Source organism: Aulonocara stuartgranti, assembly GCF_965226115.1.
Source record: "Aulonocara stuartgranti genome assembly, chromosome: 12".
NCBI lineage: Eukaryota > Metazoa > Chordata > Actinopteri > Cichliformes > Cichlidae > Aulonocara > Aulonocara stuartgranti.
The window spans coordinates 17,185,060-17,199,068 of NC_138948.1; the positions used below are offsets into that span (position 1 = coordinate 17,185,060).

A 14,009-nucleotide genomic window follows, 5' to 3' on the forward strand; every position below is an offset into this window, starting at 1 on the left:
TGCCATCAATCACAGCAGGTCATCCTGAAGCAGCAAAGCAGACCCAGACTATCACACTACCACCACCGCGTTTGACTGTTAATATGATCTCAGTTTTATGCAGTGCCAGTTTTACACTAACTAACAGGGCTCAAACCTTCCAAAAAGTTCAGCTTTCTTCGTCAGTCCGCAGAATAGTTTCCCAAAAGTCTCAGGGATCATCGTGATGTTTTTTTAGCAGATGTGAGACGAACCTTTGTGGGGTTCACCTTGAACTGTAAATTTTTAAGCAGCATGGACTTTCAGTCTGTCTGTAATTTAATTATTTTTTGGAAAATAAATAAAAAATGATCATTGTACCGTCTCAGTAAATTGAGGAAGCTTGTTGACAGATGATTTCCTCTCAAGCTTTGTAATCAGTATCCAGGGTGAGCTGACTGCATATCCAGTCCTTGAAAAAATAAAACATGTCTCAAAGACAGATGGCCACTAAGTGGCACTGGCTTCCAGAACGTTGTAGAATTGATTTTAAGATGTTATTGCTTGTGTTTAAGTCTCTGAATGGATTAGCTCCGTCATACCTCTCTGACCTTTTAACTAAAAATACTCCAAATAAAACCCTCAGGTCAGCTGATGTTGCTTCTAGGCTAAAAAACAGAGGAGACCGGGCCTTTGTGATTGTTGGGCCAAACTTTGGAACAGTCTGCCCCTTCATATTAGGATCTCTCCGACACTCGACATTTTTAAAACACATCTGAAAACACATTTTTACTTTTTAGCTTTTAATTGCGACTGAGTTCGTGTTTTATTCTCTGTCTGTGTTTGTTCTACTTTTTACGTTTTTTACTGTGTACAGCACTTTGGTCAACCTGTGTTTTTAAATGTGCTTATAAATAAATTGATTGAATTTAAATTGATAAATCTTATTCAAACGGAGAATCAGGCTTTATTGTAATGTTCGGTTTTGTGCAGAAATATTTTTATTGTGTTACACTTCAGGTACTTTATATTCTAAAATGAGAAAGTGTATTTTTAATAGAAACTACAGTTAAACCCAAATTCTACAGCATAGTCTCAATCATCTTGTATGTTGGGGGTATTCTGGCACATACTATAATCTGGAGTTGTGCTCATTTAACATAAATGAAGGAGATGATTTATTCTGCCGGCACTCAATCAACCGTGGGTCAGCCTGACATTACAGAACGTCTCATATGAAGTAAAAGGGTGCATGAAATTTGAAAGTGATCACATTTTTATGGAAAACAAACATCTGATATTCAAATGCCTCAAACAGACATCAGATAAGACATGAACTTCAGGTAACCACATCATTTTTATTCATAGATGAAAACAGTGCCAAGCTGTTTATATTGCAACCATACTTGGCTTCAGCTTCTCAGGTCTCTGATCTTTTCCAGTTTATTTTAAACTCTCAGAATAAATTAGGAAAAATGAGAAATGACATTTTTAAGGGAAACGTATTTCCTCTGTGGTTTACTCATGGATTGTTCAGCATGGTGTCAGCAATCCACTGTCTGTAGCGACAAATATTCAGCATTACAATAGGATTTGCACACTTATCAACAGGGTTACTGACAATTATTCCATGTAAAATGCTGTTGTACTCCACAGCTGTACCAGCATCACCCTGGAAGACATTCAGACAGAGTTCAGAGGTTAGATCGTTTTAAATGTCAGTGTTTAAAGTTTAATATTAAAACCAACTCGGGGTTAATATATCAAACAGTTTGCTTACAAAACAGGACTCCACGCCAGGTTTATGAGCACACATGGTGGTAGACTCATCACTAAAGTATTTACTATCAGGTTTATCATTCTCTCCACACTGAACTATCTCAGTCATAGCGCACTTTAAATTCTTGGGGTTGCTGGTCTCTGAGGAAATAAGATAAAGCATTATTAAACTTATTTCTATTTCCAAAAACTGGATCTAGTGTCTGAGGGTTTCCTTACTTTTCACATCAGCTGTCTTGAAACCCCATCCTCCAATCTGAACAGGATCATTCATATTTGGTTTTTGACACCCTTCAGCAGGAGGAAGCCTGATAGTGGGAAGTTTAGGATTCACATCCTCATTCAGTTTTATCAGCATAATATCATGGGGTTGATCACCGTCTTTGAAGGTAAACTGTTGTTTAGGATCAATGTTCTGCTCAAGATTTTTGGGGGATCCTTTAAAAAGCTTCTTAAAAAAACCTGTCATTTTTTTCAATAATGGTACTTGGTTGTTTAAGGCAATCTTCACTTTGACCAACCTGCAAAAAAAAAGAAATTGCTTTGTTTATTTCAGTACATAATATAATAACAACAATATTACTGAACAGCTTAAAAATTTAGTCACTCTGTTTTATCTTTGATTTTCACTTCACCTTCACTTCGTGCTCCTGATGACACACTAGCTTTAAACACCATTCCCTCTCATTGGTGAAGTGACTCAACAAAAGCTGCAGTTTCTTACCGTTCGGCACAATGAGAAGCCGTGATGACCCAGCGGGTGTTAATCAGAGCGCCTCCGCAGGTCATGCCCCCCTGAACAGAGTCTATCTGGACATGATACTGCCTGTCCTCATTACAGGATACTCCCCCAACAATCCTCTTCTCAATGTCTCCTGATGCACAACCTGACACGAGGAGGGAGAGAAGGGTGAAAAGTGCACTCGTGCTAAATAATTTCTTCCTTTTAAAAACGTGAACGTAGACAAGAATATGAAGGAAAACAACTCACCAGCGAGCACAAAAACAAAGACAAAGGAAAGCATCATCCTGGTCCCTCTGGATGTGGATCACTTCAGGTGACCAAAAGTCTGATCCTGTGTCTTTTTTATAGCATGAACCAAGTGGTGTGAGATGCCTAATATGGCAGTCAAATGTACCGTTAGGGTGGGACATGCAGAGGATTGGAGAAATGGGAAGGAGTGTATTTAAAATACTGAACAGGTTTTTGCATACCAGCTGCACCTCTGACCTCCTGAACTAGAAGAACCAGTTTGGAGCCCCTTTTTACCTCAAACTAAACTTGTGGGATTCGTTTCATTTTTTAAAGAATTTTTCAAACTTTTAAGACAGGCCTTTTTAAATTTATATCACCTTAAACTCTGCACTTCAAAATAAAATAGTTTAGCAGCCTTGTGCTTTTTCCATGTAACTTAGAGTATATTTATTGCAATATATGATGAATGATGATTTGATTTGGGCTTAAATTAAAAGTTAGTTCTTTATATCATATTGGGTGGAGAAACTTAGTTTCCCACTGTCTCCCTGGAAAATCCTGCTAGAGATCTGGGTCAATTAAACACTATCCACTTATATAAAAATAAAACACTTAGAATTATGGTATATATGACAACATGCTACTGAAGTCATCCTCCAAATGTAATTATTTGTTAATTAATTTTTTAATGCTGTACTGTCTGGCAGCTTTTACAGTCAAAATTCTGATCTGAATAGTGTTGAGCCAAACACACTCGGGTTTTCCAACATGAGCTCTATAAATGTTCTATAGACTGCTTTTGCTCATGTATGTATTTCTTTTAGCTGTTTATTTATTCATTTCTATTAGTGTTAGTTCAATTATTTTACTATATGTGTCATAGTATCCTCCACATGTACAATTACTTTAGTAGAGGTAAGCCCAAATTATAGGCTTACCTTTTATTTTATATTGGAGTTGCCTGCTATAGTTTTATATTGTATTTTAGGTCAAAGTTAAATGGAGCTGCTTAAACAGCTTAATAGCCCAATGTATGAGAATGTATATACAATATTCCTTTAGTTGCTTTGGAACCCATATCAACATATCCATAGTATTTTGTATATTCAAAATCATGAAGAGATACATATGCTTAACCAAATCCTTTGTAACCAAATGCGATCAAGCTGATACTGTTTTCCGTTATTGTGTATTGCTTCTTATTGGACTTTCTGTTGAACTACGTGCAAAAGTTATAGTTAAAATGTGTAAAACATGTTTTTAAAACCCAGTCTATTCAAAAACAGTAATTGTTGTAACGAGAAAACTTGTGAACTTAATGTTTGATGATAAAGTGAAGACTACTCAGTAGCCTTTTGAATATACAGTATACAGCTAAGATACTGAACAGGTCCCGAGGACCCGAGCTTGAAGGATAGACCGCCCACAGGGGCGAGTGGGGAATTATTATATATATATTAAATGACAGTTTCCAGGTTTTATGTTTCAGTTCTTTAATCCACTCCTGAACCTTTGAACCAGCCAGGAGCACAGAAGCTGAAGGCCATGGTGTTTCAGGAATACTTGGAATGGTGACTGTAGCATTATGAAAATTACAGTGATAACACATCTAACATCACGAGCTAATATAGCTATATAGTAAGTTTCTACACAGAGCAGAACATCTGCACAAAACAAAAGGCCACATATGATTCATAATATTCCCAAAATGTTGATTCTGTTCATCTGGATGGAGAAACGTTTCATCATTCACCATAATATTATTACTTATTCTGTTAGTTGACTTTTATCAAATTAATTTTCATTTAAGCTTTCCATTTAAAAGTGTGTCGGGGGATCTTTCACTTGCTGGGTGAATATGTAAACAATACACTCCAGAGCCGCTAAAGCAGAGACTGAATCTGCACAGCAAAATCATTAAGGCAGTATCAGACAGCTGGATGACAGTTTTCAACTACTGACTTTTTTCACTTTGTTGCATAAGCATTGCAGGTATCAGATATTTGATTGCATTCATTTGCATTTTAAGCTCCTTTTACAACCTTCCACTTTCTTTTTCTAAAGCCTCATGTTGCAATCGCAGCTTCATCATTCTTAGTTTCTGTTGTCACATTTATTTCATTCAAACTTCCTTTGTGGAAATTAGGCAGTTCAGTAGCAGCGTTTGCAGCAGACACAGCCAAAAAACAGTCAGTATGCATTTCTCCACCAATCAGTTATTTCGGAATCCATCGTTAACACTAGAAATCATACGTCATTGCTCAGACAACATAGATATTACAAGGGCAGACAGCGCCCCCAGTGGACAGGTCAAATAGTCCCTCCACTCGGTGCTTTAGTCATTGCACATGAAGAGCGAAAATGTCATTTAATTTAATTGCATAGTTCAGTAATCAGTTTAAACAACCCGAGCACGAAGCAAAGCATTTAACATGCACACACAAACAGAAGGGGAAGATAAGGTGTCAACCTATCCTCTCTGCATGCCACCACACCGTGAAACAACTGATGATTTCGCCTTCATTAAAAACCTTAATGTGATATAAGCATAAACCTTAAACCCAGGAATAGATGTGCAACACAACATATAAAGGTTTACAATACTGGGAAATCCCTACATCCCAGTGCCACTGTTAAGATCCTGACGCTGTTATGTACTTTCTGTTTATCTATGGTCATTTGATAAACAAAATTATTTTATTATTATATTTATATATATCTTATTTTCACCCAGTGGGGAGTAGTATGTGTGTGATACTAGAGCTCTAACAGAGCCTGAGGGTCCTGTCAGTATCTTGGCTGTTCCTAGGATTGCATTCTTCTGGACAGGGACCTGATGTTCAAACTGGAATCTGCTGGAGCCACTCTTCCAATTTGGTTACCGCTCCTAATGCTCCCATTACCACTGGGACCACATCTTCCAGCTGCCTACTGGAAGCGCCATATCTATCGCAACTACAGTCCTCTGCTCCTTGTCAACTACCTGCAGGTGCGCCTCCAGATGAGAGTAAGGCAAGTCCAGAGGAGTCAGCTGAAAGGGACGAACAGGTTGATTAAGTTGATTAACACCTATGATGTGAAGATTGTCAAATATCTGGGAGCAGACAGAACCCGCTGACATCAAGACAAGAAAGCTCCTTACTTTGCATGGAGGGTTTCACCCCAAATCCAGCATCCTGAGACTGTAAGCTAAGCAGAAGGAAGGAGGCTGAGGACTGTGAGTATCAGAACCACTATTCAAGGTAAAAGAAAACTGGTAATAGCAGGCCTAGGAACAGCTGAAATACTGTGTAGGATCTTTTAACTCCCAGGCCTCTGGTTGAGGACCCGAGCTTGAAGGATAAAGACCACCAAAAGGGCAAGTGAGGAATTCATATATAAATGTACATACCATATATCAGGGACGTTGCTTGGATGTCTGAATTTTTTTGGATTTAAAGTGTTAAAAGCACCTTTTTATAAAAATAAGTTATTTATTATTTTTTTAATTTCTGTTTTCATTTTTGCAGTACTTTGTTTTTTGAGTATTTTAATAATTACTTTTCTTTTACACCATTTTTGGGATTTCACTGTATTCATCGACACTGACTTACTCTTTCCTACAAACTATTCTGTGTAGCGTTTTCAAATGTAAACTGGATTTCATTGAACATGAAACACAACATAATACATGAACCTCTATCATTTTCCTCTTATTGTGGCACAAGAGCAACAAATTGTAACCAGAGAAATTACAGAAAATGCACTCAAGAGATGGGTTCATATTTATGAAACAACATTAGCGGCACAGTCCTCACATTATTGTGTATGGAATGATGAATTCACCTATTGTTAATGTTACAACAGTAATATGCACTGCATACATATACAGTGTATTTCTTTTACTAGATTACAGTTTGATATCGCACGGACATAATAACCTCAGATCTTTTACTGGGCATCATGAGGTCGGCTCTGAGCAGCTGTGTGATTTTATGTTTACACCATCGCAGAGCTGTAATTATTTCTCTCTGCCCCCCTGATGTTCTCAATAACTTTGTTATGAGTGATGAATTTGTTTGTTGTTTCAGCCTACATGAGAAAATGAATGGATGTGTGACTGAGTGTGAGAAGTGTGTGAATCTGTGGCTCAGTGTGTCAGAGGTGGCAGCATTAACTTTCCTTCTCCACCTCCTCTCACGTCACCTGTGCCCTCGTCACTTTCAGAAAGATTTAGAATGGCTGAAGTGTTTTAGCCAACAAATCATCACCAGATTTACTTGCTTTACAGCGAAAGGTGGGAAGTAATGAAGTAAAAATATTTTGTTACAGTACTTAAGTAGACCATTCAGGTATCTGTACTTTACTTGAGTATGTAGTAAACAGTTTTTAATGAACACTTTTGACAGTGTTACATTGTTAACAGCAATCTAGTCAGTTTTCTGCAGATACAAAAAACACAGCCAATATTAACCCTCACAGTTATATTAAATTTTGACCTGATAATGTGGTTGTATGATGTAAGACACTAGAGCGAGGAAGTCAGACACATCCTGTGCCCCCAATCTTCCTTGTGGCTGCAGCTGAAACTATTTTATCTCTTTTACTCTGCAGCTGGTCGGCTCATACAGCCTACTCTGTGACATGTACAAAGACATAAGTATTGGATTATTTACCACTTTTGTTTAGGCTCATAGTAAAAATTATTTAAGACTGGACAGTGAAGTGTTTGACTGCCCTTAACTGAATTGTAAATGAGCAGTTAAGGGAGCACATGACCCAGGCGTTAACCTCACTGAGAATCTTGGGATGTGCTTTGTGTGAAAACATACAGACTCACTATCGAGATACACAACTGGGAGAAAAATCAGTGTAAATCTGGATGGAAATAAATGTCAAGACCCTACACACTAAGGTTGCTGAAACAATGTCTCTGCAAGTGTATCATCAAAACTGAACGTGATCCGACAAAACAGAATTCTAGCACATACTATGATCTTGAGTTTTACTTAGTTCACATAAATGAAGGTGCCTTGTTCTACAGATTTGTCAGTGCTCATTTAACAATGGGTCAGCTTGATATCACACTATGTGCTCTATGAAGTGGGAGTGTGGCTGAAATATGAAACTTTTTTTTATGGAAAACAGAAAGAAATGACAGTTAAACCCAAATTCTACAGCATAGTCTCAATCATCTGGTATGTTGGGGCTATTCTAGAGCATACTAAAATCTGGAGTTGTGCTCACAAACCCTATTCAGTTTTATCAGCATAATATCATGGGGTTGATCACCTTCTTTGAAGGTAAACTGTTGTTTAGGATCAATGTCCCGTTCAAGATTTTGGGGGGATCCTAAAAAATAGTTTTAAAAAAACTTTAATTTGTTTCAAAAATGGTACTTGGTTATTTAAGCCAATCTTCACTTTGACCATCCTGCAAAAAAAAAAGAAAAGAATAGAAAAAGGAGAGATAAGCTTATATGAGCACATAATATAATAACAACAATATTACTGAGCAGCTTAAAAATTTAGTAACTCTGTTTTATCTTTGATTTTCACTTCACCTTCACTTCGTGCTCCTGATGACACACTAGCTTTAAACACCATTCCCTCTCATTGGTGAAGTGACTCAACAAAAGCGTGAACGTAGACAAGAATATGAAGGAAAACGAGTAGTTTTCCTTCATATTCTTGAGTTACCAGCGCAAAAACAAAGACAAAGGAAAGCATCATCCTGGTCCCTCTGGATGTGGGTCACTTCAGGTCTGATCCTGCGTCTTTTTTATAGCATGAGCCAAGTGGTGTGAGATGCCTAACATGGCAGTTACATGTACTGTTAGGTGGGAGTTAAGAAGATAGGAGAAATGGGAAGGAGTGTACTAAAATACAGGGTAGCGGGGTTTTGCATACCAGCTGGACCTGTGACCATTTTGGAGAGTTATAATTTTGGAAAACTTCTTAAAGGGCACCTGCTATCACATCAAATTTCATCTTTTTAATTTAAGACCACCGGAATAACTTTAATGCTTCACAGTTAAAAACATCCATACATCCCATATATTTTGATATAATTGTTTTATTCAGGGTTGCAGGTTTAGAGTACATTTGCATAATGACTGAAATTAGCACCACTGACAAACAATGGGCTGTGAGGTCAGTTTCTTGATCATTGACATGCAAATTGTCATGGCCATTTATCAATAACCACTGATCAAAGACCATTGATCAATGACTGAAAGAGTCACTTGAACACACACCCACAGCTCTGATAGCTGTTAAACTACTGCAATATTTCAAACAAATGAAGAGGTTAAACATTAACAGTTTCTGTTGAGCTCTGTGTAATGTTTGAACTACAGAAAGCGTTGTGCTGCAGTGCTGCCCAAGATACAGAGACACACCCGATATCAAGATTCACACCTACTTTACACTTTATGTTGAAATTTGATCTGATCATGTGGTTGTTTAATGTGAACCAATAGAGCGAGGAAGTCAGACATGTCCTGTGCCCAATCGTCCTTGTGGCTGCAGCTGACACAGTTTTAGTTCACCTGTTTTTTCTCACTCACTGTGTTTGTGTGCACCTTGTGTTGGCTGCAGGTGTGCTCAGCTCACCTCAGCTGTCTCTTGTAGGGACCTTCTATGAGGCTCCAGCTGAAACTCCTATATTTCATTTACTCTACTACTGCTCAACTGGTCAGCTCATACAGCCTACTCTGTCACACGTACAAAGACAAAAGTATCAGATTATTTATTTCTGTAATTTATTTAGGCTAATAATAGTTTATCAACCCTAATTACTAACATGTTGTTCTGTTAATTAAGTACATCAGAGGAACAGCTCGGGTCAAACGTTTTAGAGACAAAGTTAGAGAGGCAAGGTTTGGACATGTGTGGAGGAGGGATAGTGGATGAATCATGTTAATGATGGAGCTGCTAGGCACTTGGAAAAACTGAAGACCACAGAGGAAATTCATGGATGTAGTCAAGAAGGACATGCAGAAGATTGGTGCAAAGGAAGAAGATGTTATGGATAGGATGAGCTGGAGGCAGATAATTCCCTTGTGGTGATCTCTAAAGAGATAAGCTGAAAAAGATAGGAGTTGAAATTCTGTGAGACGTTGAGAATTCTTTTTGGTTTGTTTGTTTATAGTAAATGGGAAAAGTGCTTTCTTTAAATGTTTTTTTTTTTTTTTTTTTTTTAAATGACATCAGAAACAGCAGTATGCGACATTACGTGATGGCAGAGCTTCAGTTCATCCTTTGTCATTTTTTTTTTTTTTTTTTTTTTTTAATAAATAGGACAGGGGGAATGAATGAGAGAGAGAGGGGGAGAGAAAGAAAGAAAACCCAAGGGGAGAAGAGACGGTGAGAAGGGGGGGGAAGAGAGACAAAAAAAAAAAAAAAAAAACTCCTGGGTCACCTGTATGGAGAAAAAACAAACAAACAAACAAACAAACAAACAGAGGAGACAGCAAACAACAAAGAGCAACATAATAATAGAGAAAACAAAGCACCATCACAATAAACTAGCTAGTCATAGATATCAGTATTTACTAAGTAATAAACGATATTGTGCAGCACGCAAGATAGACAGCGCACAGTGTGCTTTGAGGCAGCAGCCAAGAAAGCTTTAGTCCGCGTCTGTGAATACCCATGTGTGCATACCTGTGTGGATCAGCATGCTTGCATTCCAAAGGTTTCTCCATGTAATGATCTGCTAGGGAGTGTGGGGGGGCCACAGCCCCGTCCTCCAGGGTGTGAAGCGGGTATGGAGGAGATCAAAACTCCAGACATCCAGAGGCCCCCAGAACACAAGAGACCATGGAAGACCAACAGAGGGGCAGCCGCGCCACTGTTCCAGTAAGAGCTGAGGAGAGTCCCAGATGAGGGCTCACTCAGCAGCCGCGGAGCAGAAGCCAGGGGGGGTTGCAGTGACGCGCCCGTGAGCTCCGCCGGCCCCCAGCTGCGCCTGAGTGACCGAGCCCTAGGCCGAGAGGCCGGGGGCACCCCACCTCCAAAGGGGCCCGAGCGAGCCCCAGGCCCCAGGCCCCGACAAGCGGCCGCCAAGGAGTGAGCCGGTGTGTACCCGGACGCCCACCCCCAGACACAAAGAACCACCAACACACCGACACCTGAGGGAGTCCGCCACCGGCAGGGGAAGTGGTGGTGGGTGGAGATAGGCCTCCAAACCTTGGAGGGCCTGAGGTGTCCCCAGAGAGGTGGCGTCTGATACCCAACCTGACATATAGACACAGACATACAGGCACACACAGACACAAACATCCATTCCCACCCTCATGCTCTCATATGCACTCACTCCACACTCAACCAACGTGGAGACAGACATAAAGAGACGCTGTACACACAATCACACTCCCCAAGCGTACTCTACAAACCGGGTCTAGGTACCCTTGCCCCTGGAGGGGGGAATTGCACCCAGACCCAGGTGGTGTTACCCTTTTCCCTGCGGTGGGGAGAGGCAGACCACCCCGACTCCGCAGCAGCAGGGAGGCCCCACACCCCAGACCGCAGTCGGACGGCCAACTCCTCCTACTAGCCCCCCCGCTCCAGCAGGCCGCAGAGAATGGGGGTGGGAGAAGACTCCAAACCTCCCTCCACCCGCTCATTGTAGTGTTGATGCATATGTGTTCTAAGGTGCAATTAAAACCCAGGAGGGCATGGAGCTACCTGCCAAGGAGCAGCAGGTAAGCGCATAGTCCCTCCTGATAGCCCTCAATGACTAAGTGTATTTAAAATTGAGAGGTGGGCAACGACGTCAGGGGTGAGGTATACACCCTGATGGTGATTTGGACTCCGTGATTGTGCCCACCCCCAAGATCCTATATGTATGTGTAATGAGAGTGTGAATAATGTGAATGTCTAAGTTGTGGGATAAAATTGAGGCAGAGGCAGCCAGAAGGGGACAGGGGGGGGGGTAGCCTCCTCTGCACCCTGGTGACATACCCCCACTCCAAGGCCCTGCATGTGTGGGTGGTTGTGGAGGAGCGGGAAGAGGGAGGCAGCTGGAGATGGGGAGGGAAGGAAGGGAGGGGCAGGTAACCCCTCCCTGGGGCCAGCTCCCCCGCTGACCCCAGTAGGCACTCCCACCCTCCGCGACCCGCCAGGGAAGGGGGGCCCAGGCCCATCAGACCGGGGCCCAGTGCAGTAGCGCCCCCCGGCTCCACAGAGCCCTGGACAGTCCACCCAACCCCACCACAGAGAAAACTGCACCCACCCCACCAACCACACATCTTCCAGACTACATAAGACGGTAAACGCCCAGGCTGAGATCTTCCTCCACCTCTCCTGTATCTCCCCCTCCTGCAGAGAGTTCCTGAGAGAAGAAAGCTCCTGCCAGATGTGACCATCCCCCCCACCAGTTGAAGAGCCCCCCAGGCGGCTCGATGCACCGGCGGCACCCTGCTCCAGGGCCGGGGCCCCATGCACCCACCCGCCCACAACCCCGGCAACACACCAACCAGGACCCGAGCCCCCGAGGCCCGGCCCGGGCCCCCGCCCAGAGACGGAGCACCCCCAGAACCTCACGCCCATCCCGGACCCACCCAGGGGCAGCCAGGTTGCCAGGTCAGTAACCCACGTCCGTCAGCACAGACCCTCCCCTAGCCCCGCTGCACGCAGCCGCGAGGAAACAGTTACCTGAGAGCCAACAGAGCCCTCAACCGGACGTGACCGCTACCCCGGTTGAGCCCCCCAAGGAAGATGCTTTCTTTAAATGTTAACAGAACACAACCTCGTGGGTCAGAGAGCTGACCTGTTATAAAGCGCTTTGGGTGCCTTGAAAAGCGCTATATAAATCCAATCCATTATTATTATTATTATTATTATTATAAGCATTCAGCACGGCATTCCAATGCACAATTACACCACTAGAGGGCGTAACACACCCACAGTTGGGTTTCATGTAACCGTACATGCCCTCAGCTACAGGTACAGCAAAAGTTTACAAAGTTTAAAAAAAAAAAAAAAAAAAGTCATACCACCAAGAATGAAAATATACCATATTACGGTATATGCATAATAATTAAATTTGTGGATACGCCATACAAATTCAAAGCGCCAGTCATCCAGTTATCCTCAACTTACACTTTTACAGTACAGCGTACTGTCCCCATGCACAGGTGGGGGCAGGGGTTACGAAATCAATATCAATAGAAGAAGAAATCAATACATTTTTAGGTTTATTGAGCGAGTGCAAGATTGTTCGGGATGTGGTCACTCCACCAACCTTCATGGTACAGTGGGGCAAAAAAGTATTTAGTCAGCTACCGATTGTGCAAGTTCCCCCACTTAAAATGATGACAGAGGTCAGTAATTTGCACCAGAGGTACACTTCAACTGTGAGAGACAGAATGTGAAGAAAAAAAAAATCCATGAATCCACATGGTAGGATTTGTAAAGAATTTATTCGTAAATCAGGGTGGAAAATAAGTATTTGGTCAATAACAAAAATACAACTCAATACTTTGTAACATAACCTTTGTTGGCAATAACAGAGGTCAAACGTTTACTATAGGTCTTTACCAGGTTTGCACACACAGTAGCTGGTATTTTGGCCCATTCCTCCATGCAGATCTTCTCGAGAGCAGTGATGTTTTGGGGCTGTCGCCGAGCAACACGGACTTTCAACTCCCGCCACAGATTTTCTATGGGGTTGAGGTCTGGAGACTGGCTAGGCCACTCCAGGACTTTCAAATGCTTCTTACGGAGCCACTCCTTTGTTGCCCGGGCGGTGTGTTTTGGATCATTGTCATGTTGGAAGACCCAGCCTCGTTTCATCTTCAAAGTTCTCACTGATGGAAGGAGGTTTTGGCTCAAAATCTCACGATACATGGCCCCATTCATTCTGTCCTTAACACGGATCAGTCGTCCTGTCCCCTTGGCAGAAAAACAGCCCCATAGCATGATGTTTCCACCCCCATGCTTCACAGTAGGTATGGTGTTCTTGGGATGTAACTCAGTATTCTTCTTTCTCCAAACACGACGAGTTGAGTTTATACCAAAAAGTTCTACTTTGGTTTCATCTGACCACATGACATTCTCCCAATCCTCTGCTGTATCATCCATGTGCTCTCTGGCAAACTTCAGACGGGCCTGGACATGCACTGGCTTCAGCAGCGGTACACGTCTGGCACTGCGGGATTTGATTCCCTGCCGTTGTAGTGTGTTACTGATGGTGACCTTTGTTACTTTGGTCCCAGCTCTCTGCAGGTCATTCACCAGGTCCCCCCGTGTGGTTCTGGGATCTTTGCTCACCGTTCTCATGATCATTTTGACCCCACGGGATGAGATCTTGC

The 14,009-nt window shown here is 42.0% G+C and overlaps 1 protein-coding gene across 1 annotated transcript; it reads right to left on the reverse strand.

Moving 5' to 3' along the window:
• Positions 1-1,296: 1,296 nt before the first annotated feature.
• On the reverse strand, positions 1,297-3,011 carry LOC309719324 (kallikrein-2-like). The gene is made up of 5 exons (XM_082555372.1): positions 2,729-3,011; positions 2,462-2,624; positions 1,957-2,258; positions 1,739-1,878; positions 1,297-1,630 (listed from the first exon to the last, which is right to left on the reverse strand). Exons 1-5 carry the CDS (start codon positions 2,763-2,765, stop codon positions 1,481-1,483), a joined length of 792 nt encoding a protein of 263 aa, XP_082411498.1. The 5' UTR covers positions 2,766-3,011; the 3' UTR covers positions 1,297-1,480.
• Between the last annotated feature and the right edge of the window lie 10,998 nt (positions 3,012-14,009).

Excerpts from the sequence above, each read along its gene's own strand:
- LOC309719324 (XM_082555372.1), bottom strand. The coding sequence starts at position 2,765 with ATGATGCTTTCCTTTGTCTTTGTTTTTGTGCTCGCTG. Across the intron at positions 2,625-2,728 it reads CTTTGTTTTTGTGCTCGCTG|GTTGTGCATCAGGAGACATT; the intron begins GTGAGTTGTTTT and ends TCCTCGTGTCAG. Across the intron at positions 1,879-1,956 it reads CAAGACAGCTGATGTGAAAA|AGACCAGCAACCCCAAGAAT; the intron begins GTAAGGAAACCC and ends TTATTTCCTCAG.